Source organism: Centroberyx affinis, unplaced genomic scaffold, assembly GCF_046629955.1.
Source record: "Centroberyx affinis isolate AG114_WGS23_722 - 3 ecotype Tasmania unplaced genomic scaffold, CSIRO-AGI_Caff_v1 ptg004275l_1, whole genome shotgun sequence".
NCBI classification, from domain to species: domain Eukaryota; kingdom Metazoa; phylum Chordata; class Actinopteri; order Beryciformes; family Berycidae; genus Centroberyx; species Centroberyx affinis.
In genome coordinates this window covers 82,250-108,671 of record NW_027281998.1, presented here as the reverse complement: position 1 = coordinate 108,671, position 26,422 = coordinate 82,250, and the positions used below count along the sequence as shown (strand labels likewise).

General features: G+C 42.0%; 1 protein-coding gene across 1 annotated transcript in view; it reads right to left on the bottom strand.

Moving 5' to 3' along the window:
* Window positions 1-395: 395 nt before the first annotated feature.
* Window positions 396-26,422, bottom strand: part of espn (espin) — a 48,807-nt gene continuing 22,780 nt past the window's right edge. Inside the window, 7 exon segments of the mRNA XM_071543250.1 lie at window positions 396-629; window positions 1,117-1,128; window positions 2,584-2,663; window positions 12,146-12,511; window positions 14,971-15,110; window positions 20,639-20,873; window positions 24,449-24,607. Of these exon segments, the coding sequence (XP_071399351.1) occupies window positions 482-629; window positions 1,117-1,128; window positions 2,584-2,663; window positions 12,146-12,511; window positions 14,971-15,110; window positions 20,639-20,873; window positions 24,449-24,607 (1,140 nt within the window). The 3' untranslated portion in view covers window positions 396-481.

Below are 26,422 nucleotides of genomic sequence, written 5' to 3'. Positions count from 1 at the left end.
TCTATTAATAACAGTGAAGCAAATAGTGTCATTAAAAGATCTGATACTAAGGATAATCTTGATATCGTTCGGACGCGTTTAGTTTAAGCAAATGTCTTGAGAGAGGAGAATAAGAAGGAGCGCATCTATTCAGCTTGCTAATGTAGTCCTGTGAATCCGACACTGTTAATGTTGATGCTAAAAGACCAACAGTGTGTCCATGAGACGGTCAGTGGGAGGCAGAGGGTCGCAGCACTGTGTTTTCAGGCTGAGCTTCACAGCCTGAGCGGACAGTGGCAACCGAAGCTTGGTCCTGTGTTTCTGGAGGCCAAAGAGTGAGACAGGGTTCAGAGGAGAGAGGCGCTTCCCCATGCTCCAGTGTGTAATACAGGGGAAGACCGGGGAGGGGGGAGGCGTTCGATGAAGGCCGTGGGGTGTGTGTGTGTGTGTGTGTAGGGGGGTGGGGTGGGGAGCAGACGAAGGGGGGGGGGAGCGGCCGGGCTCACTGTTTGGCTATATCCCCTTTCTTCAGGATGATCTGCCGCTGCCAGGGGGCCAGCTTGGTCTCGTCGTAGCCCAGGGTCCGTAGTCGCTCCTGCTCCGTCTTCTCCTCGATCTCCTTGGCCTGCTTCGCCTGCTGCTCTTCTTTTCTGCATGCATCCGTGAGAAAGGACGGACGAGGGACAAAAAAAACAGAAAATAGTATTGTACAAAAAGGTTACACAAGGTTTTCATGATAGGAAATGGGCCTTCTAATAGGATAATCATCAGAATAAGTAACACTACTAACTGGTTTACCTGTGCACAAAATAATCAACACAAGCTGACAATTAGTTACTATACAGATACAGTGACACAACGATATCAGTTAGTATTTTAGTTTGATTCTCATAAGCTATGATAAAGTATCGTAACAATTTTAATTTATCTTCACAGCCATCTGTAATTCAACTGCAATGCTTTATCCCCATGGAAGATATGTGACAGTTTCTGGCCACTAGGTGGAAGCCTTGATCTCAGCTTCACAGTCTGCCTTGTCAAATGATTAAAGTTAAAATCTTCCCACCATTTGAGACATTCTGAATGGAAGCTCTATGCTATGGAAGCATTATGGTGTAAATGTAAATATGCTCTTACCTTTTGAGTTCCCTGCCCGACCAGGTTAAGGCAAGCACAGCAAGAAATGTAGTAATGACAGCAATAGTCCACAAGTTAACACAATTCAGAGAAATTATAACAGAATCCATTACATCTAACCATCTTACTATAAATAAATAAAATAATAATAATGGTAATAACAATAATAACAACAATACTACTACTACTACTGCTAATAATAATAATAATAATAATAATAATAAATAATAATACATCATATACAGTATATAAATAATATGAAATTAAAAATCATGTGAGCAGACGAAGATCAAGAAACATGTTTCAAAACAAAACAATACATGAAGACAGCAGACGTGTGAAAGTAGACTGAAAGACAGAGCAGAAGGTTAAAACAGATTATAAACAGCTTTCCTTTTCAGGGTTTTACAGATGATAAGAAACAACAAGAAGTTCAGAGGAACTCGACATCCGGTCTGCCCACCAACACCTGACTCCTCACATCTTAAAATACCAACTTGAGTTACAGGCCATTATCTAATAGGCCGATCCCACATGTACCAATCACAACCAAACTTCTGATTTTGACTAACACTTAGCCCTAGAGCATCTGTACCAGATTTCAAAATACCTTTGCAGACAGTTCCTTGCCTGCACTGAACAGTGTTATGTGTTGCTTTGATGTTTTTAGCAATACTTTTCCTGTGTATCTATAACGCTTTGCAATTGTGCTTTTTGTGTTGTTGAATCATACTCTCTGTGTGTCTCTCTTGCTCTGCACTATCCTATGTTTTATAGTCTCTAATATGTATTTATAGCTTTTACTTGTTCGGGGACTAGAGACAAATGTTAGCATCTGGCTAACACATTTCCTCTTCTAATGTGCACTGTCCCTGTCAAATAAATGAATAAATGAAATGAAATACACATTTTTGCTGACCAGGTGCATCCCTTCACAGTCTAGTCCTTTTTGCAAATGGATACTTAGAGCAGGATAATGTGCCATGTTACGAGGCATGCATCATCTCCAGACGGTTCCAGGAACATCCCAGATCTCAACCTTTGGCATCAGGTAACGAGGGAACGAGATATTTGCAACATGAATGTGCAGCCAAAAAAATCTGCAGGAGCTGTGTGCCGCTGTCAGCATGGACCAAGATCTCTGTTTCCAGCACCTTGTTAGATCCATGACTTGATGTAAATTTAAGTGGAGTTATAGGCAATTATATAATAAGCCAAAGCTTCACAGTGCCCCTTCAGGCTAGTTGCAGTAAGGTCACTGATTATTTTTTGTGCCTCGCCCCCTTTCACGGCTTTGAGTGGCTGCAAGGATATCTTGGTGGACAGACAGCTAAAACACAAACAGACAGACATACAGGGACAGAATGGACACAATATGCAGTGTTGACACAGCATGCAATAAACAGTGACAAACTGAGAGAGGAGGAAGAGACAGACGTGCAGAGGAACACAGCTTTGATCACTCACTTCTCCTCGTGCATTTTCTTCTTCATGATGTCTCTCCTCCAGGCCGGCATGGACGCCAGGCGGGCCGCCTCCTCCTCGGCCTGCAGAGGGGGAGAGGGGCAGGACGGGGCGGGGCAGGGGGGTTTAGAGAGGGACAGGAGCCGATAACAGTCAGTAAAGGATCATTATGCTAATACCAAACCTCCCATTTCACTTGGAATGACCTCAGCCTCAAATTTGAAATGAAATTTAAGTTCTCTCTCAAATTATTATTATTTTTTTAATTTATTTCTGATACAGGCATAAAACACGGAAGAAAAAAACCTATTAAGGTTCTTTCACCATTTCAAATTCAAATTATTTCCAGATCTAAATCACCGGCTAGTGTCCAGCTCTGTTAATCTCTTCTGTTTGTCAAACACATTTGCCTCTGTCTTTATAGCTGCAGGGCAGCAGAGTGGGCAAATAGTTAGAGAGACTGTCACCATCCTGTAACAGAAAGTTCACAGGTTCAATCCATATCAATCCCATCAATATAAAAGGGCTTATTAGTTCTAATTTTTTATTCATTTTTTGTTAAGGATTTAAGGAACCAGATTCAAGCACATAAAATGACATGAGTATGCTTGTGTTTTATGTGATTTCTTTTATGTTTTGTATGTTTTGTACGTTTATGTGGCTCTGTGTAAGTATGAATTGTGAGATGTCTGTTACTGTGCAGCAGTGTCTCTCTGATCAAGACAAATTTCTCCTAAGGGAGACAATAAAAGTAAACCTTAACCTTAATCTCTCAATTCACTGGTCTGTATAGTTGTGGGGTAGCAGGGTGGGCTAACTGAGATGGAAAGGTCACAGGTTCAATCCCTACAACAACCAATGTGTGTCCATCAACTGTCATGTGTCCTGTTGTAACATGAACCCTTCTCTCTGGAGAAGAGCATCAGCTAAATGCAAAAAAAATTGTAAATGTAGTCAACTACAAGTTTGACTTCCTGGAAAGGATTAATAACACTGATAACAAATGCAGTTGATGATATCACGAAAATAACACCCAACTGCTACGAGTGCATAGAAACAACACACACAAGCAGGCCTTGGAATCTCTGGACTGGTTTCTCAAAAAATTACTACACCCAAATAGATGGAAAGGATTTCTAAATGGGCCTTATAGTTAATTTTTTTTTCTTTTTTTTTCTTTTTATGTTAAAGACTTAGGGAACCACATTCAAAAGTATTGTATTGAGTATTGTATTGAGGCTTTTCATGCCTGCAGTGTCACAAAGTAAACCCATTGGAGAGAGCAGAGAATAATCTGCATGGAGAAGAATGAACTAGAATGAAATATTAGCATAGCGTATGTAGGTGAATACGTTCATACACATACTCAAATGTCATTTTTAGACAGCTGACATTAGTGGAAGACTAAAGACCAAACCCTGCATTTACAGTACTGTGTATGCTGAAATATGCACTTAAAACAGCAAACACAGCTCACAACAGACAGTGTTCTCCTGTTTCTTTAAAATGACATAATGCCTTTCACATGGACAGGCTGCAGTCCTACTGGACGTATCCCAGACAACTCACACACATGGTAACTGGATCCTTTTCTCTCTTTCAGGCTGTAATCGGAGGTGGAGCAGGGGGAGAGGGGGAGAGAGAGAGAGAGAGAGAGAGAGAGAGAGAGAGAGAGGGGGCAGCCATCTTGGATTTCTCATCTTCAGCTGACTAGATACATTACCCTTTTGCATTCCTCTTACTGAGGCATTTCACTTGCCCTGGCAAACAGTATCCAGGTAAGATTATCTACACAATCAATTTTTAATGATTCCCTTGGGAATTACACAACACGAAAAAAAAAAAATATCAAAACAAATATCAACTGATAGATTTGCTATGGCGAGCGAGCCAAAAGTTTGTTCATTCATTTATATGGTCAGATGTGAACTGTGTTGCTTTGGAATAGGACTGCTTCACTTTTCCCTGTTTATCCATCAGTTACATGACATCTGGGCAGAAGCCAGAGCTTTCCTTGTGTTTGTTCTAAAATGGTACACATCATGGGACCCACGACACATAACCTAATAAGAGATACCTGACGAAGGTCACTTGACCGAAAAACATTGTGTCATTTAATAAAATTCTTATAAGTGAAGACAGTGTGTGGGAGTCTACAGATTTCTACTTTGTCCTCCTCCTCCTCCGACGCACCTGGCACACACACACACACACGGTTGTGCAAAGATTACCTTAAACCCACGACACATAAACAATCAAAGACCGTTACACAGGACTAGACTTTGAAAGAAATACCTTGACATTTGAAATTGTAATCATGTGAAATGTAGTCAATTTCAGCCAGGCACGTAATTATTTTTCTTCACCATATACATTTGTCACATTGTGGGAAAAAAATGTTTCTGCATTTGTCTTTCATCTACCCTAAATACAGCTTGTTAGCAGTGTTAGCATACCTCAATCAAACCAATGGGTGCTTGTAGCTTGTTAGCTTGCAGATAGCCGTAGCCATTAGCCTGGTATCCAGCCCCTATGAATCGCAGTTTTCAGCACTCTTCGAATTTGCATGGCGATTCATAATTCCTTATGAATCAGCATGCAAATTCGAAAGGTGGTGAAAACTGCGATTCATAGGGCCTGGATACCAGGCTAAGTACCCATCGATTCCAATTAGGATTGGTAACAATGCCTCATCAATGTCTCATGTTATAGTTAATAGAAGTAGTAGTGTCTTCTCTCATATTGTAAGAAAACGTCTGGTCAAAAAGAAATAAACAACTGACTTAAATTCAAAATGACAAGCTATCCCTTCAAGGCTACATAAAATCAGTTGTAATTGGTCAACTATGCATTGGTGGGGCGCTTTTTTCAAAGATCAAGTAATTGGGAATTATTGAATTTGGAGCATTTAATCAGCTTATTACAGTGTGATTAGGAAGTTGTTTCTTCGCAAATCTGGAACAGTCTTACATGAATGCATTTCATTACAGGGGTCACAGTGCAGGGACACAGTTTCATTGATAGAAAGAAGTCATCTAATAGAGAAGTCCATTTTTTAGCCCAACTATTAATTCATCACCAGCTGTAAAAGCAAATAAGAACTTGCCAATATGGCATAATGAGGAAAAAGATGTAGAACCAATCAAGAGTGGAATCAAACCAACAAATGGCCAAGGTAGTATAGGCCATGTGGTAAATGCTTCTATCTAAAGCAACTTACATTACTGTCAGTGAAACACTGTTATCATCGGTGGCCCCTGTGCAGACTGAACCCCAAACTGTGGCAGTGTTACTGTCATGCACTTCCCATTTGAGCTATACAGGAGTATTCATTCATTCACTTTTAAGAGTCGCAGGGAGCTGGAACCTATCCCAGCATGCATTAGGTGCAAGGCAGCGAGACTCCTGGACAGTTTACCAGTCCATCACAGGGCTAATATTCATATTATTCATTTTAAGAGTCTCCAATCCACCTGACTGGCATGTCTTTAGAATATGGGAGGAAACCTAAGTGCAGGAGGAAACCTACACAAACATGGAAAGGACATGCAAACTGAAAGGGTTGGGAATCAAACCTGCGTTGTCCTGCATCGTATGTTTTGCATGTAAAACCTTATTCTGCAAAGTAACTAGTAACTACAGCCATCCGATAAATGTAGTGGGGTAAAAAGGACAATATTTCCCTCTGAAATGTAGTGGAGTAAAAGTATAAAGTCTCATAAAATGGAAATACTAGTTAAGTTCCAGTACCTCAAAATTGTACTTAAGTACAGTACTTGAGTAAATGTAGCCTTCTTAGTTTCTTTCCACCTCTAGGTATTAGTGACTACACTGCACACTCTCTTGCTGTTAATAGTTGATTCTAACCTGTATACAAATCTATATATATCGACCTCTATGCCGACTGCCTCCCTGTTGGGCTGAGAGTTGATCAAGAGTCACTGTAACCTCCTTATGGCTCCTGTAAGCCATGGATAGCATGACAGCGGGCGGTGCTAAGAGGGTTATTCAAAGGTAATCTTGAGGCTGGAGAAGAGACACTATAAGAATACTGTGGGTCTTCACAGCGAGGATTACACATTCAAGGGCTGAATGTTTCACGTTGGCTTCTGCATTGGTTTATAAGTGTTTTAATGCAGTACAGTATCCATTATTTAGTTCTGACTGCTGTCCGGATTATTGCAGTGTCGAGTTAGCCATGTGTTTCAGTAAAGCGCTAAAAGAGCAACTCCTCCCCGTTACAGTTAATGTAGAATTTCTGCAGCACAGAATTACTGAACTCATATAACTCATATAATCACAAAAATGTCAACAAACTTTATTTCTAGCAAGCATTTTAGAAACCAAGACATAAAGGAACACAAATTCAAATATGGAAAATTTGATCAATTATCTCCAAAAACATCTATGTCAAATTATAAACAGAGTAACATAAAAAAAAAAAATTAAAACTTAACGGGACAGTTATCAACTCTTGATCTGAGTATTCATTTTGATGCCAGTCTGGTCAGATAAACGCTTCAATTTGCTAACCCAAATTTACTTATGTCAAATTTCAAATGATCAATTACTCATGAAAAACCATTTAGTAACAAATGCCTAGCTGTTTCTAAATAACATGTTTACAATAATCTTTGTAATCTATACTGAAAGGCATACATTGTATTTACATAATCATAAGGCCACAGGCTTGAGAACAAAGTCAGCATGTGAGCCATTGAGTAACCTTAAACTTTTGCGAACCCAACACTGAAGACCTACTTTCTTTGCCTTTAAGCTCCGGCAGCAAACAGCACTTAAAGTAATACCTGTTTCTGCCCCCACTGGGTATCAAGAAGAAAAGGTTAAGTTTTATTAAGCCATCATTAATTTATTTCAAGTCACCATCTGATTAGATAATCTGTCTTTGGAATTCAATAGTCAATGCCTTGCCTTTCCGAGATAAATATTGAATCATTGAGGCTATCTCAACATTGAGTGTAATTTGAAGTATTCAACGCAAACGCAAAGTTAACCAAAGTTATCTCCATCTTCATTACATTCAAAGTTTTCAACAACAAACACACTGCATCACTTTTTATGGCAAATCGTTTCCTTGAAAAAGTTATTCTCTTAAAAGCAAAGTACCATGGCAATCAATCAAATAAGATTCATAAAGCTCTTGGTCCATAAGCAATTCAAAATTCAATGCTTGTAGCAATTTCCCATGTCTTTTGACATCAGAGATTGCCTTTTCATCCACTTAGGCATATGCAAACGGTAAACAACTGACAGCACAGCTAAGTCGATGCCCTTTGCTTTACTGTAGTTAAGTCCCTTAAGTTACATGAGGCCTACAAGCTAACGCACCAGATTAGCTTTCTCTCTCAGCATAACCCCACTGTGGAGGTCAGTTTCCTTGACCCTGCCCTTCATGGATTTCCTCTCTGCTCTATCCGAGTGAATTACATTTAGTCTTTCACACTGGTAGTCCACAGAGTTGTCAGATATCAAAAAGCTCAGCTTCCTTTTCCTTCCAGAAAGCAAAGCTTCGGTCAATGTATCTGATGATCTCCTCATTGCTGAACTCTTTCAGCTCATAGATCACTTTAATAGAGTCTTCATTGGGCTCTTCCCTAGGTGGGGGTTTATCAACATGAGGTTCCTCTATGATCCGAACAGTAACAGGTGGAATATCTTTTTTTGTGTCCTGCAGTGCCTCAACTTTTGCAGTTTCGGCCATTGAGTTCTGCATATTGTCCTGCACTGTGCCATTAGAAACCACAGGTTCATTTGATGACATATGGTCAGTGGCTTTTCCATCCCCCGGCGCATTATCCCCCAATGTGTCCTTCAGGGTGTCAGGCACACCATCCTGGGTAGCAGCAGGTGGCAATGATGGGGAACCATTTGATTGTGATGAAGGTGGGGCTGGTGGGGCAGGTTGAGAAGGTGGTGCAGGCGGAGCAGACTGTGCAGGTGGTGGAGGTGGTGCAGGATGAGCAGGTGGTGGAGGAGGTGGAGGATGCGAGGGTGGTGGAGGCGGTGGTTCCTGCACTGGCGTAACGGATGTGTCAGGAGACATGGAGTGTAGAGATGCAGTCATCATGCCTCCCCCATCACCCGAGTCCCCAAAATACTTGAGCTTTATGTCTTCAAAGCCATCCGCCCAGTCTCTCTTCCCTCTCTCAATCTCCTCCATGACTTCTTTGTGGAACTGCCGAATGACCTCCCATTTATGGCTGCCGAGGCGGTCAAACATCTCATAGCACAAGAGGTGGCGGAACTTGCGTTCGCTGCGAGACATGTTCATTTCCAGTAGCTGGAAGTATCCCAGCATGAATAGGTCGAGGGTTAGGCTCTCATAGCTGACAGGTGACCCGTTGATGTGTGGCAAGAAGTGCTCCGGCCAGTAGATCATCTGGGCACGGCTGAGCCTGCGGATCTGGCGCGTGGGCACTTGGCTCATGATTGTCCTCCAGTGGCCAATCAGATTCCCTACGACCTGCTTTGACTTCATGAAAAGGATGAGTTTGTCGTCCTCACTCTGCATCTCCCCATCCATCTGCGCGCTAAATTGGTTGTAATCGTCCAACCCTACGTCTAGATAATTTCCTCTCCTGCCAGTATATTTAGGCCGGTAAGACTCGGAGAGGGTGTACTTCCGCCAATGTTCAAGAAACAGGAAGACAATTCTCTCCTTCCTCATTTCAATGCATTCCTGGACGTAGCTTAGATCTGTCTGTACCTCCAAGGTTCTGGTCAGTTGATCATTATTTAGAATGGGGTCTGCAGACACAACCTGGTTGAACTGTTCCATGTTAGTCTGGACCATTACCTCGGAGGGCGCATATGTCAGAGGAGCATGAGATGGCGTGATTATAGGCTCCTCAACAAGTGGTGAGATTGATTCCTCCACTGGAGGCAAATGTCCATTGGTTTGGGACTGGAGGACCTCAGCAGGGGGACAAGGGACATTATCCTCGGGAATCGTCTCAGGATGATAGCCGGACTCACTTACCACAGGGAGCGACCTCTTGCGTTTGTACACCCTGTTTCCTCCGTTATCTGCAAACTGTGTCTGATTCTGGATTTCATAGTTAGCTTTGAGGTTCTTCACTGAAACTCCACACTGCTTGATCTCCTGCTCCACATCTTCCCTTGTTGAGAAGGACTGAGACCGCCCGATAAATCCAGTGGCAACTGAACCTGCTGACTGACCTGACTTCATGTTCTTTGCCTCTTCCTGAGAATATCCAGGTGATATAATTTCCATGATGTCTATCTGTTTGCCCCCCAGGGTGGCAAGAATAATGGCCATACTCTTGAGCAGGGTGGAAATCTTGCTGCACCAGGCTGGCAGATCCTCAGCTTGGCCATGTACTTGCTTTGGATTGACAGAGAAGTACTCTTGGTTGAGGGCAGCAGAAACTGGTAAGAGTTGGTGAAGCTCTCGTTCCAGTGCCTCCAGCTCCTTCTCAATCTCAGACACCTTGTGCATGACCTGCAGGTTCTCAATTTGCTTCTCAATGCGGATGAGGTCGGCCTCTGTCATCAGTTCCCCGAATGGGCCCAAAATGGCATTGTGGACATGGGAGTAGTGCCATTCCTGAGGCTGGTAGTGGCCACTTGCCGCAAACTAAATCAGAGATCAAGGGAGACCAAAGGACAAGAGAAAAGGGAAGGAAGGGGGGATTCCTTCAGCTTGGAGTTCCTGGTGTGAACACACACGCTTCAGTGCAAATCCTCCTCGACACACAGGATTTACATGGATTTAGTGGTGCAATGGCACTGCCTCATTACAAGCATCAAACCCCCTACATTGGTTTTAAGTCAAAGAAGACAAAGAAAGCTTTGTCCTTTTTGAAAGTAGCGTGGAAATCGTATATTAATCATATTGATATTAATAAGCAGACCGATCAATGTGTTACAGGTTTACAGTATGTCTACATTCTTACATTGTAGGCACTTGACACTGCAAATCCATTACCACGTTTTATCCTTCTCCACAATTTCCCTCTCCCATTTTGATAAATCATATTTTATTTTCTAAGTTAGTTTAACAGATCAGAAGTGGTTGGAAAGAAATTTTCTATTTGGGTTTTATCGACATTGCGTGCACATTTTATTTGCAGCATTTTGTAATTTTAGAAAGGAAAGTGGTATACCAATATAGTTATTATTATCACTATTATTATTTTTTTTTAATCATTTTTGTTAGTATTTTTATTATTATTGGTTGACCTGTAGTGTGAATGGGCCCGGCATCACACCACTGAATCAGCATGTAACAACTTGGAACCGCAAAACTCCCATCACCAAACACCAGCTCACACTGTGAATCCATTAGTCAAGTGTGTTAATGCTGTGATGGGCATTGTAGCCAAGTATCCAATTCACTGCACTCCAAAAGGTCTCTAGTTATTACAAAGGCTATCAAAATGAAAAAAAAAAAAACATGCATAAAAAATGCGAGCACATGAATGTCTACATTTAGAGCCAGCTAGATCCATTTCAGTTTCATATGTGATTACTAAAAAGTAACACTGTGTGATAGCCTATTGATTACAGGAGGAAATATAGCACTCAACTAATTTATGTTGAATTTACACGCTTGAAAACACAAACTACCTTTTATACCTGAAAGCCAGTCAGACATTCTGATAATGACGCTTCTGTATCTCAACCGAAAACACAAAGCTACACGTCAACATCACTACAGGAAACTAGCGAGAGCTCTCTACCTGCTTGAACGACCATTGTTTAAGAGAATAGAATCGCAACCCTTGATATCAATAATTCATGAATCAGTGGCCGAGTGCATTGAGTCCTTGTATTACACTAGAATAATAATTTAAGAGGTTTTTCTATTCAGATTGCTGCAGCCAGAATTATCAAGTCATAATCTGACTAAATACACATAATATTACTACACACACCGCAACTATCCCTCAGAAGAGAAACCGAGGTAGATACATTGTCTATTCTAAAGCCAAATCATGGAGTTTAGATACAAAGCCTGTTCACACAAAAACTTCAAGGGACTGACTGAAAACCCCTTGAATCACTTCAGACACCACTGCATTTGATCTGTTGTTTTTATACCAATATCAGCATCAGGCAGGTGATGGTAATGCAACTGCAAAAAGTTTCCAACAGTGATTCAATCTCTCACTGAGGCTAGTGTGACAACACAGAAACAATATATTGACGATGAAAGCTAAAATCTAGGGCAAATATTTTGACAGTCTATATCCACTTTAGCTATAATGTCAGTAAAGCATGAAGTGACCTTGTGAACTACTAATCCTACTTCTGTGATAGGTGATAAGCCAAAAGCAACAGCAAAACTTTGGACATGCATTAATACTCAAAATACATACACACTACTGCATTTCAAAATCACAAAAATCCACACTCAAATGCAAGCGTCAGCCATCCCCTTTGTCCTGTAAATCATTTGAAAGTGAAACCGTATTTCACTGAGGTTACAGAGCAACTGAAATTTACAGGAGCACAAGAGGGATCGCCGAAACACACCAAAAACTTCTCAACCTTCCCACAGCCTTGCCAACACCACACCTACCTTGCGCTTGTGCTCCTCCTCCTCCTGCATCTTGACCTGAAGCTTCCGCACCATCACCTGCCTCTTCCACTCGGGGATGGCTTTGCCCTGTTCGTCGTGAGTGGGCACCAGCGCCTCCACGTCCGCCAGGCTCGTCTTCCGCCCCGCCCCCGCCGTGCCGCCGTTCCCATTGATGACGGAGTTGGAGGGCAGCTGCTCGTAGCTCGTGGAGGACGACAGGATCCTGGCAGAGCCGGAGCCGGTAGGGCTGGGGCTGGGACTGGGGGTGACGGGCGGCGAGGCGACACAGGTGTTGGAGGGCGGCGGGGAGGGGGGCTTGGCCGGCGGGCTGGAAGTGCGGGTCTCTGGTGGAGACGGGGCGGTGTCCTGGAGGGAAAGAAACACGTGGAGGGATGGGAGAAGATTGATATGTGGTGGACTCTTGAGAAACTGTGTATCAAACCCAAAGACCTGACCATATCCTTAGAACTACACATTGAAATAACAGGCCAGGTTGGGGAAATGTGGCCCAAACTGGTGTCTGTATGCTGTGTTTAGATTTAGAAATTTACTTTAATTACAAAGAAAATCCTATCAAAGAGAGTGCGTGTGTGTGGGAGTGCTTGCCTGTGAGAAACCTAATGAATCTGCACCTTAATGCCTAACATATCAAATTGGGTGGAAAAATACAAGCTTTCTTCCAGATTAAAAAAAACGCAAAAACAAACAAACTTGACACCCCAGCCAACTTTTCAAGATAAAGCATCAATCTCAGCCATGTTTTGTGTCAATATGTCTTGTTTTAAGAAGAGTTATAATGCCTTACTGGCTGCATCATGCTGAATTCGTAAAACGCTTTTCAATCACTGGACCCAAATTGATTGAATTGAATATGGATTTGGCCTAGGTGAAATATCTAATGGGGAAATTATCATGCTGAAGTTATGCTCCTAGTTGTTTTCACATCCTTCTAGAAGCACACTGACATCAAAAAGCTGGCTGGAATGGCTACTTTCTGTTTTATTCATTCAAGGAATTGCAAGAAATTGTACTCTAAAGTGGTCATTCTAAGTGGGAAATTCATGTTTTTTCCATCTTTGGGAGGACAACACCTTTAGATCCATCACAACTCATGTAAATAGATTATTACTGTATGCAGTTTTGTGTAGACTGTGTTATGCTACGGCCGACAAGGAATAACAATAATGACTCCAGTCGGTTCTTTTCCTCTAGTCACACTCACTGAATTCAAGCTTATGTCAGAGTTGGCATTGAGTAACACCTCAAGTCGACATGGCATGTTGACTCATCTGACTCATTCAGTCTAAATGGTGACATTGTCATGTGTGTCAAGTGAATGAGGTCATGAAATCCCAGTTCCTTGTTGGCCTTAAAGAACCAATGGCAACACTGTAGAAGTTCACACTGTTTATCAGGAATAATGCAATAGGGTATTACGTGTCAGAGCAATGGTAATAGTCAAACCAGTGTGGTTTTCATGAGCAAATGCAAATACGTTTCTCTGCTGATCCAACAACTGACAACTATTTGGTTCCCAAAGCCATCAGCTTTCCAAGAGGAATTGACTGATGAACTCTTACAAGACAATATGAACAGAGAGTATTAAAGTTAGAGGCTGAATTGATCTGAGGCCTGTTGTTTCTAAATGGAACCAAGAAGGGCATTTTTGGTCCAAATATTTGCAATCCTATGTGAGCAGTTTATTTCATAATAGAATAGGGATGTTATTAAAGCACAGTCTACCTTAAGCTTGAGGTTTGCATCCTGGCTCTATTCTAGTATTTTCCATATGAAATTGGCTTCAAATGCAAGATTATGTGTAGTGTACTACTATGAATTCTCTACACAATGCATACACATATTTTGGATGGGGATTTGGAATTTGAAACTCTACTACTCCAGAGAATTGACTCTTTGTGGCATGCAACCCCCCAAAACAACTGCATGCCGACTCCCAATCCCCCCAACATGGACAAATAAACACAGACTGGTTAACTGTGACCTCAAATGATGACTATGGTTTTTTTTTTTTCAGGCCAGTAAACCGAGTAATTTATTATTAACTAATTAATAATTACCTAACAAACTAGAGCCAACTGTGTTTGTGTGAGGGTGTTTGTGTGAGGGTGGACTGAACAGCATAGGGCTCAGTTTCAATTTCAAAATCACATACTTCTCCCAGACCTTATTTTCTTGATTTGATTTGAAAATTTTGGTGTTCAGCATGATTTATGTAGACAGTCGTCTTGCCCCTACTAACTCCTTATTCTTCTCAGAGACAGATATCAGAATATATGAGATGACAGTGCTATATAACCACAGAAAATGTGTAGATGAAAGACAGTACAATATTTTTTCCATACTTCTCCAAACATGTGCAATTTCCAAACTTATGAAAACCAGCAATTTTTCCATACATTTCCAGACTTGTGTAGGAACCCTGACAGCATTCATGAATTATTTTGCATTCTTTGCATCATATTCAAACACCGATTTCTAAGCGGGATCATGAAGGAAGCATTGCAGAGGGTTTCACTAACTAACTAACATCACCAAGTAGAGGACAGGCAGGGATCCCCTTCAATGGCTTAGTGGAGCAACCTCCATCTTGCTTGTATCCTCTCTACCAAATTCGTTTAGGTCAACATGTGTTCAGGGTGACTGGCACTTGATTTAAAATGGAGTCAGAGTGACATTAAAGCCGCCAAGCCAACAGAATGACTGACTACTGCTTATCTACAAAAGACAACTACATTGTCGTGGCTGTTAATGACTGTAATGTAAATGCATGGACAGCAGCGGCAGAGGGACCTAGGTGGACCTACATTGTTGGGTCCGCTGCTGGAGTAGACGGTGGTGTAGCCTTTACTGTGAGGCGTGGGCTTCAGGCTTTTCCCCGCTTTGATCTCTGCCAGCAGCTCCGAGTTGTCGCCAGTGGGGGACATCATGTTGAAAGATTTTGTGCCTGCGGACAAAAGGATGGAGCAGAAAAGTGAGACCGGGTACAAAGAAAGAAAGAAAGAAAGAAAGAGAGAGAGAAAGAGAGAGAGAGAGAAGACAGAGAGAGGGAGACACACAGAAGAAGAGAGAGCGAGAGAGAGGGGTTGGGTGGCATTTCAGTGTTTAATATTTCATCCGACCTGGCAGGTAACAATGCTGACCTGGAGCATGTAAGGGCAGTGATGTGAGGTCAGTGTGGAGAGAAATCTATTTCATTATGGCGTACCGAGTCCCTGTCTGTCACGGGTTAGCTTGACAGGTTTCTTTTTAGGTGTTTTAGGACACTTCAATCAACCATTTGAATTTGCTCCTTCACCTGTCACTCTGTTACACACACACGCACTTCAGCAGACGGGTCAGAGTGCAGCTTCCCAGGTTGGAGTTTGGTGTTTTGCTTAAGGAAACTTTGACAGAACAAAAGCGGCTGTTGGGACTGAACCTGTGAACTTGAGGTTAGCGGACGGTCTTCCTAACCACCAGGCCACTTTCCAAGTCCAGTTGAAATGTGTTTTTTCCCTCAACTGTCAGCATAATCTACACAGGACATACGATTTTAGCAGTGAGTTGCATCTAAAGCAATATTTTTTAAATAGAGCATGTATTACTCTCATCTAAAGAGTTTATGTCTAAACTGTCGATAAGATATACAGATACTTTAAAAAGTATGGAAACACCATGCCTACATTTTCACTGCAACTTAGAAACTGATTTGACTAAATGATCAAAGAACAATTTGTATCATTAACCAAGTTTAACACACAAAACTAGCACATTAAAGTACTTGACACAAAACAAAGGCATGGTGCTCTGAAACTGCTGGATACCACTTGGATTCATCAAACATCTCCCCACCTCCAACCCTTGGATCAGTTTCAAAACCATTGCAAATAGGACGGTGAAAATTCAGCCCATTAGTGAACTAATGAATGAAGAGTTGCAATGTGCTGGAAGGGGATGAGAAAGGACAGGGAGTAACTACTCCAAAATTATTTCACTACAGTGAACCCAAAGAGAGGAGGCACACAATCTCTTCCAAAGTGTCAGTGTAGATAAATGGACACGACAAAACTACAGCTGAGTTTTAAAACTTTTTAAAGCAGGCTTGGGGTAAAATACATCCAGCTTCTAAGGGCCCTAATCTGCTTATACTGAACAAAGCTACAAAATCAGATTCAAGATCAGATTTAAGCTGTGGTCTCTTTGGTAATGCCATGACAAAGGCACTTTGTGTTCATTTTGTAGACAAAATCATAGACAAAAAAAGAAAAGAAAAGAAATGGCAATCGAGCAAAGTCGACATAGCGCTAACGTGTGAAGGCACATAATCTTGTATACATTACTTCCTGATATGAATGCAAAATGTGTTCCTTTACAAAGCTAACAGATTTCCCAAAACAACAATGATTTTTAATATCGAAGGGACAGAACTAAAATATGCAACCATGACAATTAAGCCATTATTTTAGTATTACCTATGCAAAAAACTTCTAATCTAATAGGAAAATGCACAAAAGTATCAAACTATTCCAGCAGCTACACACATTTATTTGCCAACATTCCAGTTCCACACATTTTAGTCCCAAATAAACCAAAGAGCCAGTGGCCGCCTCACCTGTTTGAATGAATGTCAAACTCCCAGTGAACTGAACTTCCTCACTCCCTCAGCGATCACTCATTTTCTATTCGGGGAATGCAAAATAGCCTCCCGCAAAAGTGTTCGCTGTAAGGCAACCACAATAGTCTGGTTGAACATAAAGCCTCTCTGCCCAGCCACCCCTCCTCTCTCTCTCTCTCTCTCTCTCTCTCTCTCTCTCTCTCTCTCTCTCTCCCTCTCTCTGCCTCTCGCTCTCTCTTTCCAGGGGAAGAGAGAGCAGCTTTCTATTAAAGACCCATCATCACAGTTGGGGGAAATCTAAAGGAATCACCGGTAACTGGAAGTGACAGCGACACATTGGCAAGCCGGGCAGGAATTAACACACACATGCACACGCACGCACGGACGGATGTGCTCAGCCACACACACACACACACACACACACACACACACACTCATCCTCCAATCCCTTGCTTGTTCGTCTACTCTCCCGGACCAATCCCCACCTCACCAAACCTGACACACACACACACACACACACACACGCACATGCCATGCGTACACTCATCCCCAGCTTCAGCACTTCAGCTCACTCCGTTTCCTCCCCCAAGGTCTCACCTCACAATCACTGGATTATCACGAGAGAGAGAGAGAGAGAGAGCGGGGGAGGGGGGAGAGAGAGAGAGAGAGAGAGAGAGAGAGACAGAGAAACAGAGAGAGAGACAGAGAAACAGAGAGAGACAGAGAGAGAGAGAGAAAGACAGAGAGATAGAGAGAAAGACAGTGAGAGAGAGAGAGACAGACAGAGAGAGAGACAGAGAGAGAGAGAGAGAGAGAGAGAGAGAGAGAGAGAGAGAGAGTCTCAGTCAGCAAGACTAGCAGCCTGGTGATCGACCCCCCCTCCCCAGACAATGTGCACTTGCACGCACATGTGCACACACTCAACCTACAGCCACTGAAAAGCCTGCAGATGAAAGGAAACAGCCTACATGGACTTTGACCTCTGACAACGACACAGTAATTACACTGCTATTAACACATTTTACTGTTCAATAAGTCTGCATTAACAGTTGTGTCAAACTGCTGAGCGGTAAGAAAAACGTCTTTCCAAGAGATGAACTCTAGTTTTCCCTGACTACATAACTATTTCCCTGACTACATTCACAAAATATTACAAAAAAAATCATAGATTATTTGTAATTTTTATATGAATATCTTGTTAAGGTGATGGTATGTAACTCATACAGCCTACCTTCGCCCATTTCTCCCTCACAAATCTTCATTGCAGAGCAGCAGAACAGCTAATAGTCCAAACTAGATGAGTTTGCAGGATGAAGGAAGTCCTGCTCAGATTGAAGCTGGTGTCTCTGTGTATGTGCTTGCACACACCTTGACATTTGTGCACACTTTCTGAGTGCTTGTGCATGTGTGTGTGTGTGTGTGTTTTAAGTTCTGTTTAGGCTAAGGGTGTGGACTGAGCAGGAGGGAGGGTGGAGCTGTGACAGGTACAGAACATTTGACAAATAGCTCCTCATGATGCGGATCACAACACAAAAGGTTTACAGCTGGAGGTTGGAAATGTAAGAGCGGTCAAGCCACTGCAGCTGTTAGGGACTGACTGCCACACAGCACTTCAGATAGAGAACAAGTCTAATCCTCCTCCATGTTTATCAATAGAGAACTGTAACCATCTAAAATGTACATGAACCACCTGGTGTGTTGCCGTCCTTTCATTAGGGATCTGAGCTGTAAATTCATCATGACCCATCAGTTGTTTTCGGTGGCTGTTCATTTTATGACGTTCATTTGATTGTACTTAACTGCCCGTTTATTACCGGCTTAGTAGTGTAGCACCAATAAGGAAATTAGTGCCAGACGCTATTCTTTAGCTGTCTTAAGTGTTTTATTACTATTCTACTGTTAGGCTACAGGTGGAGTGTAATACAGAGTCAAATGGATGAAGGGTGAAGAAAGCTTAAAGATAAACAGTTTGTAAAACCAGGCATAGTAAAATGAACAAACGGACAGTTTACAAATTGATGTTATTTATTAGTGATTTATAAAGGATAATGTATATAACCCAATAAACTGCCTGTCTACTATGATGCAAAGTTGATCCCATATTAGACTGCAATTTAAACCTTCAGTTAAACCTTTGACTTTAATGTGATGAACTGCATTACATGCTGTGTGCATGAAAATAGTAATAGTTTTCTCACCAAAAAAGAAATCCTGAATTAGCATTTCTCTTTGCTTCATTATTCAGAAGCTGTCGTATGTGGGTCTGCTTCCCTGATATCAAAATGGAGGTGTGTTATAAGAAAGAAGGTCAGTATAATAATATTCACTTTTTTTTTTAAATGTTAATGTTGTGGATTCTAGAATCTGATCTCAAACCAGAGAACAGGAAGAAAACACGTCACTTTCTGTGCACCAGAGGATTTTTCACAGGAAAGACCTAAAGGAAAAAAGGGAATCTTTGCACACCTAAAAGTGACAGGTGTGCAGGACAAAAGCCAAAGAGGTAGATACTGAGAAAGAAATACAATCCTGCACACTGTCTACACTTGCATGATACTTAATGGCGACGTTTCAGTCAATAAGACCTTCATCGGGCAAAACCCAGGACAGACCTAGAGCTTTCATGAACCGGCTATAGGTTGAATCACTGTTGTGTTATATCATTAGAGAGTGGCAAAACGGACATTTATTTATATGAAAATGTGACAGATTATGAAAACACTTTAAAACGTGTTAGAGCAAAGTGGTGGTGGGCCGAAGTATTGCGTTCCCCAAATGGCATATGTTGTGTTTGATGGACTGTGCTGATCAGTTGGAGGACTTGTTAGTGGTTTGTACTTACTCTTGATCTGCCTGAGCACCCCTCCCTCTGCCTGAGAGACAGAGAGAAGACCCCCGCCTTGACAGAGCAGCAGTGAAGAAAAACCACGGCAGGCAAAAAAAACAAAAAAAAAACAAAACAAAGAGAAACAGATAGAGATGGAGCAGGAGAAAGGAGGCACATGCAAACATAAATATATTTAAAAAGATGAAAGACAGGCAGGGTTAGAGAGTGTTAGTAGAAGACAGCTGAGTGTCGGATTGACAATGACATGAACAACAGTAAATGGATGGAACAGCATTACTGTAATATTGTGAGCCGTTTAAAAGCGAGGCTTGGGCAGAAAACAATAAACAGGCTTCTTCCATCACTTAAAGGACTTTTCAATCATTTTCAAGGCCTTGTTTGGAGAAATTCAAAGACTCAAAATCTGCATTATTTGGGGTAAAACATGGCGTTGGTCAACATTAGACATCGCTGAGGCCTTTTTTTCTCAAATCCAAAAGCTTTCACGGATTGTCAAGGCCTGTGGAAACCCTGGACAGTCCTATTTATTGTTTTAAAAAAGCGGGTTTCAGCTCACATCATTACAAGATAGTCAGTTTTTCCTTGCAGGTAGAACAGCCTGTAAAGCCATAATGTCAGACAGCAGCAGCAGCAGCAGCAGCCGGGGCAGAGGGGCACTTAAGGAAATGGCTGAACACTAAACCAGTTCTCAGGGTAACGGTAGCCCCGCGGCATTAATTTATAATCAGTTATTTAGGATGCTGGGGTCAGACTCAGCTCATCTTCACCCAGTGAGATTACAGTGTTCCCATTCATACCAGGAACTCGGCTTTCTAGGAATAATTATACAGTGAAGTGTATTCTACTGGGCAAGTGTGGATAAACTATTTCTTGTTTATCCACAAGTCCAAATTATGCTTTTTCCAAATTCTAATAAGTGCCAGATAAAGGAGAGCTACAAAAGGAAGAGACACAGAAAATGAAAGAGGACTGAGAAAGGGGAAAGAGGGAGGAAAAAAGACACAGAAAGGTAAAGTGAAGGTGCACTAACTTCCTGAAGAGGAGGACAGGCGTCGCTGGTTGGTGGCGCCGCTGCCGGCAGAGTGATTCTGGCTGCTTGGCGTCTCCGGGGGCAACGGAGGGGGCGGAGGGGGTGTCGGCGTCGGGTTGCTGGGGGGGAGAGGGGGCGGAGGTGGAGGAGGTGGGGGCGGGACCAGCTCCTCTATGGTGCCGTTCTCCGGGTTGGGGGCGGGGCTATCGGCAGGCTCCTCCAATAACACAGAGCCCTGGTCAAGTTAGAGGGGAAGAGAGAAGAGAATGAGTCAATGCTGCATATACATTACAGATAATTAGGAAAGGTATTTCTATTTATGAATGGTTCCTGCAGGGATTCCTCCATCACAAATGTCTATTCACACTACCTGCAACCACATTTTTGTATTACTGTCTCCTAGCCGATATTTGGTCAGTAATTATACGGCTGCGACAGGTGGCACATGTAACCAAATTAGGCTGCTTCCTTTTTTTCTTCACTGACAAATAGGCCATTTCCTAAATTGAATGACTTGTCTTGAGTGTTCAGCTCTCAAAGAATGAAATAATAATAGAAAGAAATTAATGGACTTCCAGCCAATACTTTTTGTATAGCTTTCACAAACAAATTCAGATCTCTTTCCTAGACTTATAGAAGCCTCCAGAAAGTACGATAAAAAGCCAAGGACCAATCTATTTTGTCAGCTTATCCGTGAAAGACATAAACACAACAAGGATAACGGGAATTTAGTTATCTTGCATGAAGAAAAGGTGTGAGGGGGACACACATCTGAAATTTTAAATTTAGGCTACTTATGTCACTTCAGCCAATTGATTAAATCATCCTTTTCATAGAAAATGCACACATTTGGACCTTGAACTTAAAAGGATCATATACATTTATATTAATTAATTCAGATTAATTAATTTCGTAACTAATACACATTTGCTGCGACAAAGTAGATGTCACCACCCTTAAGTCAACTTGATAAAAAAAAATTCATGATTCACTTTTTATGGACAATAATCAATTAAAAAAGTCAGGGGCTCCAAGTCTGTTTTGTCACATTACTTGATGGAGTCAGGAAGCCCTCTGCCCTGCCTGTACAGGCATGTCAGCTGAAGCTCCTGGCAGTGTACTGAGGGTGACAGATGTGTGTTGACACTCTAACGATGTGTCCTCCCTCTGCTTGCTGCCGCCTTTAATCATCTCATAAAGACATAATGCCCCATCGCTAATAATGGAGCTAATATGTCCTAATCTGGATCTCTAGGGGAAACTGGTGGGACGGAGCCATCTGTCACTGCAAGCGATAGTGCTTTAACCCCACCCCCCACCCGCCCCCCGACACACACGCGTCCGACACACTCTGCAAGCGTGCCATAACTCTGCTGGAAGCGATTTAATGGACCGTGACATTTAACCCGACTCCTCCCCCCCTCTGCCCCGCCCTCTCCTTTCTCCTTTAGACGCGTGCTCGTCATTGTAGCTCCCTTGCCTTGGTTAACCCCCCAGAGAGTTGGGGGAGGGCGGCGTGTGTGTGTGAGGGGGGGTGGGGGGTGGGGTGTCCAGACGGGGTCTTCGGCAGCACCGGCGCGTGCTGCCGGTTGATTAGCCGGTCCATCTGTTAGGGAGCCTGTGGGACCAGGAGGGGCCCCACTGAGGCCTTAATTGGCTCAATGTAGATTATACCCTGTATCGCCCAGTGCACCCCCGCTCCTGATACCCAGGGGATTATGGGAACAACTCTCAAGGGACACTGACCCAAGTGTCACAGAGTGTATTCAATTATGTGTGCAGCTATGTGTGAGCAAACAGGTGGTTTAAGAAAATACTCTTGGGGAACAAAAAAAGTCATGGACACAAGTCATTGTCCTCTTGACTTGGATGTTGTCTGGGCTCATGCCAAATAAAAATGTAATTTTCTAGGATTATATTTTCTTTAATAAAATGTATTTAGTCTTTATCTCATCCTCACACAAACTGTCTCTTGAAAAATAAGCTATTTCTAGTGTTATACATAAGATCCACAGCAACCAAGGACAGCTCAAAGAGAGGCTCCATTATCTATTTAAAGCACTTGTGAATTCACAATGTTATTCCTATGGCGTATGAAAGTTACAAGACATCTTCAAAAAGGGAAAAGGAGCCTGCACACCTGCCAGTTTCGACATCAAGCCTCAAAAAAGATTCTTCTGACATGGTACAAAAATTAAAAGTGAAGACAAAGAAAATAAGTGTTTAAGTGTTTTTTTGAGAATTGATGCCTTAACTGGCTGGTGTGCGGACTCCTTTTGCATTTTTATGATGTTTTTGTAGTATGTTTTTGAGCCAGTGCACCCAAAGTAATCACTAGTGCCTCAGTAAACACAAGCACAGTGTCCAACATATTAATTTACCAATCTATGACAGCTCCATCCACAACCAAAAGAACCAAAGAACCATATTTTTTTTTTAGACGTTTTGTGCTTTTACACCCAAATGTGCATCAAAGGAAATGTTATGAACCAGAGTGTGTTTATCTCCTACAAAGTGTTTTCAGATCCCCCCATAAAATCCCTTAATGTGGATGTGAACATTTTACATCTTTTTTTCCCCCATTCAAATCTCTATGGAGCGTTAAATCAAACTCTCTCACAAAGTCTCTCTCTCTCTCTATTTAAATAGGGGGAAGTCATGAGCACTCACTAATACAAAAAGTCCTCTGACAGGAAAAACATGTAAATACTGACATTCAGTGGTATTCTCCTTTTAAAGGACTACTGTTCATTGTTCAATTGCTGCTAAGCTTTTACTTTTTGTCTGGCATTGCCCTCAGCTGTTTCCATTGCAGGTTCTTGGACAGTTTACACAGTGGGGTGGAGACTCAAGAGGCGATGGAAATGAGGGGGCAGTTTGCATCAGGTGGCAAACAAAAGCTCAAGAGGACACAAGATTATGTAACTCGCCGAGTGGCGTAATGTACAGGCAAATAGCGCAATGTGCGGTAACCTAATGCCAACACACCATACCCAGGGCAAACCTCACCCTGAAAATTACCTTATAAGGCACTGAGATGCCCAACTTCAACACTAAACAGCACAAGTAGTAGTATACTTTAGTAGTATATTTTACAGCAGGAAGACTGGCTGAACTTTGCAATGCATGCCATATGTAATTAGATTTTTTAACATTTACATGTTTTCGCCATTATTAAAATACGAACTTTACAGTGTCAAATTAACTCCTGTTCCAGCTAACAAAGACACCCTAAATAAGAAAGACATGGATCTGACAGTAAAATTTACAAGCCGACATGTTTTGAGGGATTATTTCCTGGCACAAATTAAAAAATTTTGCCGTGGGTGTCAGAAGCAGAGCATAACGTGATGCACACATTGATATGAAAACACTCGACTCGGGCACAATGAAGCAAATGGCTTTTTCTGAAGAGAAGAAAACGAGCCCTGATATATCTAGGGGCGACCTAGACGATTGGCACAAACTTAAAAAAACACCGGAATTATCCTTTAAGCCGTCAGTTCACTTTATGATAATCAAGATGAGAGCAGAGGAATACAGACAGGCCCAACCCCTGCTGTGGTCAGGCTGTAAATGTCTCCCTACACCCTCCCATACATAGCATTTCTAAATAACAAGCAGAGGATATCAAAGGGGAAATGTAATTGTTTTTTGTAATACGTGTTCACTGGCACAAACATAGATAGCGGAAGATGGAGGCAGCATCCCTGAATGAAAAAGACTTCAAATATCCCTGTGAATGTCCTACTTAAGTTTAGAGAGGAAGCTGATGTTGTTGAATGTGATAAACAGCGCGGTCATGTTTACCTCCTCGTTGGGCGCCATCCCTCTGCTCCCGCGGGGCTCGGCCGTGTCGCTGCCCAGCGTCTTGTAGTAATCCCCAGTGCTGGGCTGCTTGCTGAAGCTCCTCGACCTCCTGTTGGAGTCCACTCGCCGCAGTTTATCAGGGTTTTCTCCAGGACTCAGCTGCTCCAGAGACAGAAAAAAGACATGAGTAAGAACGTAGCAAAGAACAACTTAAAAAGGAACACAGCTTCGGTTCTGACTTCTCATTGGCTTCCATCTGCAGGTATTTCAAAATATAGTCTAGCCAAAGTTTTTGGATCACTTGGTTCACAGATCAGAAATTAAACTTCAGAGTTTTGTTTTGTTTTCTTCAGATGAGTTTTGTAAGAGAAATCTACTTTGTTTTTGTTTTTAGCATTTTTAAATGTTTAGGTGAAAAAACCCTCCAAATTATGACTACAGTAAATTCCCTTTGAATACAGGAAATGGACAGTTAAATAGAAAATGTATAATCCACACTATGCAAAATATGTTATTGTGACATTTTGCATAGTAATCTACTATTCATATTTTACAAATTAAAAGGGTTTATTTCAAAAAGATATACAGTACACCGTTTGAAAAAGAGATGAATAGCAGAAAATTAAAACAGATTGTGATACTTTTTAAAGGAGAGTAGCTCAAGTAAGTCCTTGGTTGACAAAATAACTTTTTTTTTTGGCAGTTTTTTGCAAATTAACTCTTCATTTGTGGGTTGAATTCACTGTATAGGTGTATGTACTTCTTTAGTAGCTTTTCTTTCCAGATCAGCTCTCCCATGTGACCAGAGCCAAAGCAGCTTTATAGAATAATAGAACAACTAGGCTTTTATTCAGCTCCAGTAAAACATCAGCATTAATATTGCATGTAAAGCCTGCAGGGCCACACAACATAAGCATTCACGTGTGGCTTTTGGTCCAATGTAAGAGAGACCCTTCTGTCCTCAGAGCGGGGTCAGAGGTCAGTAACTCGGCCCTTCCAGTCCAGCACTCTCACTTTCCGCTCCGAGCTCTACGCCGACCACCTGCTGCTTAAAAGACTCGAGATCCAAGTCCTAAACCTTAGAAAGACGTCACTGACTCTTGTTAGCACACATGTGAGTCAGAGTGCACATATTACAAATGCAGTGGATTTTCCTAATGCTAAAGGATTTGCATTTGCATTCAGTACTCAAAGCTCAAAGATCTTTGCATTTGATTTACTTTTCCAAGCCACTGATCTTTTCCAACAATGTGTATCAGAAAAATAGTGCAAATGTGAATAAGGAAGAAGGTTGTTCCTATGGTCTATTCTCAGAAATAACCAGAAGAAGCTGTCGACTGCATGCATGCCTTGACCATCTTAGTGAAATTACTTTGCCTGTCAAATCTAGGCATCAGCATTAACTTGGCAAACGCAGTCATTTACATTTGAACCCCACCCGCGACTTCTCACGAAACGCAGACAGGAGCCTCAGACGTCAAGCAGATGTCCGACGTCCAAGATAATGTCAGCGTAAGTGGAAATAATTGACAGCCAACCCCTGACCTCCCCTCCTTTGTGGGTGTCATGTTCTGAGTTCTTATGGGACTGTTTAGTTTTGTTGACTCATGTCTGCTGTCAAAGGAGCGATCATCAGGTGGGAGGGTAATGTGAGCAGGGGAGCACTACAGATGGTTTGATTGTCATCCTCCTGGGAGGTGGGCCAACAATAGCCAGTGTACAAAGCATGTCAGCCGCCCCCTCCCACACACACACTCACACACACACACACACACAACAATTCTCCCCATTAAACAGATCTATCTGTCAGCATAAAGTCATTGTTGCCTTTTTTTTACAGTCTGGTGTTTTCAAAAGCATAATCAAAGGCTGTATTGCTTGGATGTGGGTTGACATGGTTCAACAACTTTGCATGTGGTTTAAGCATGAGCCTCAAATTATAAAAAGGTCATATATGCTATGTTTGCATCACTT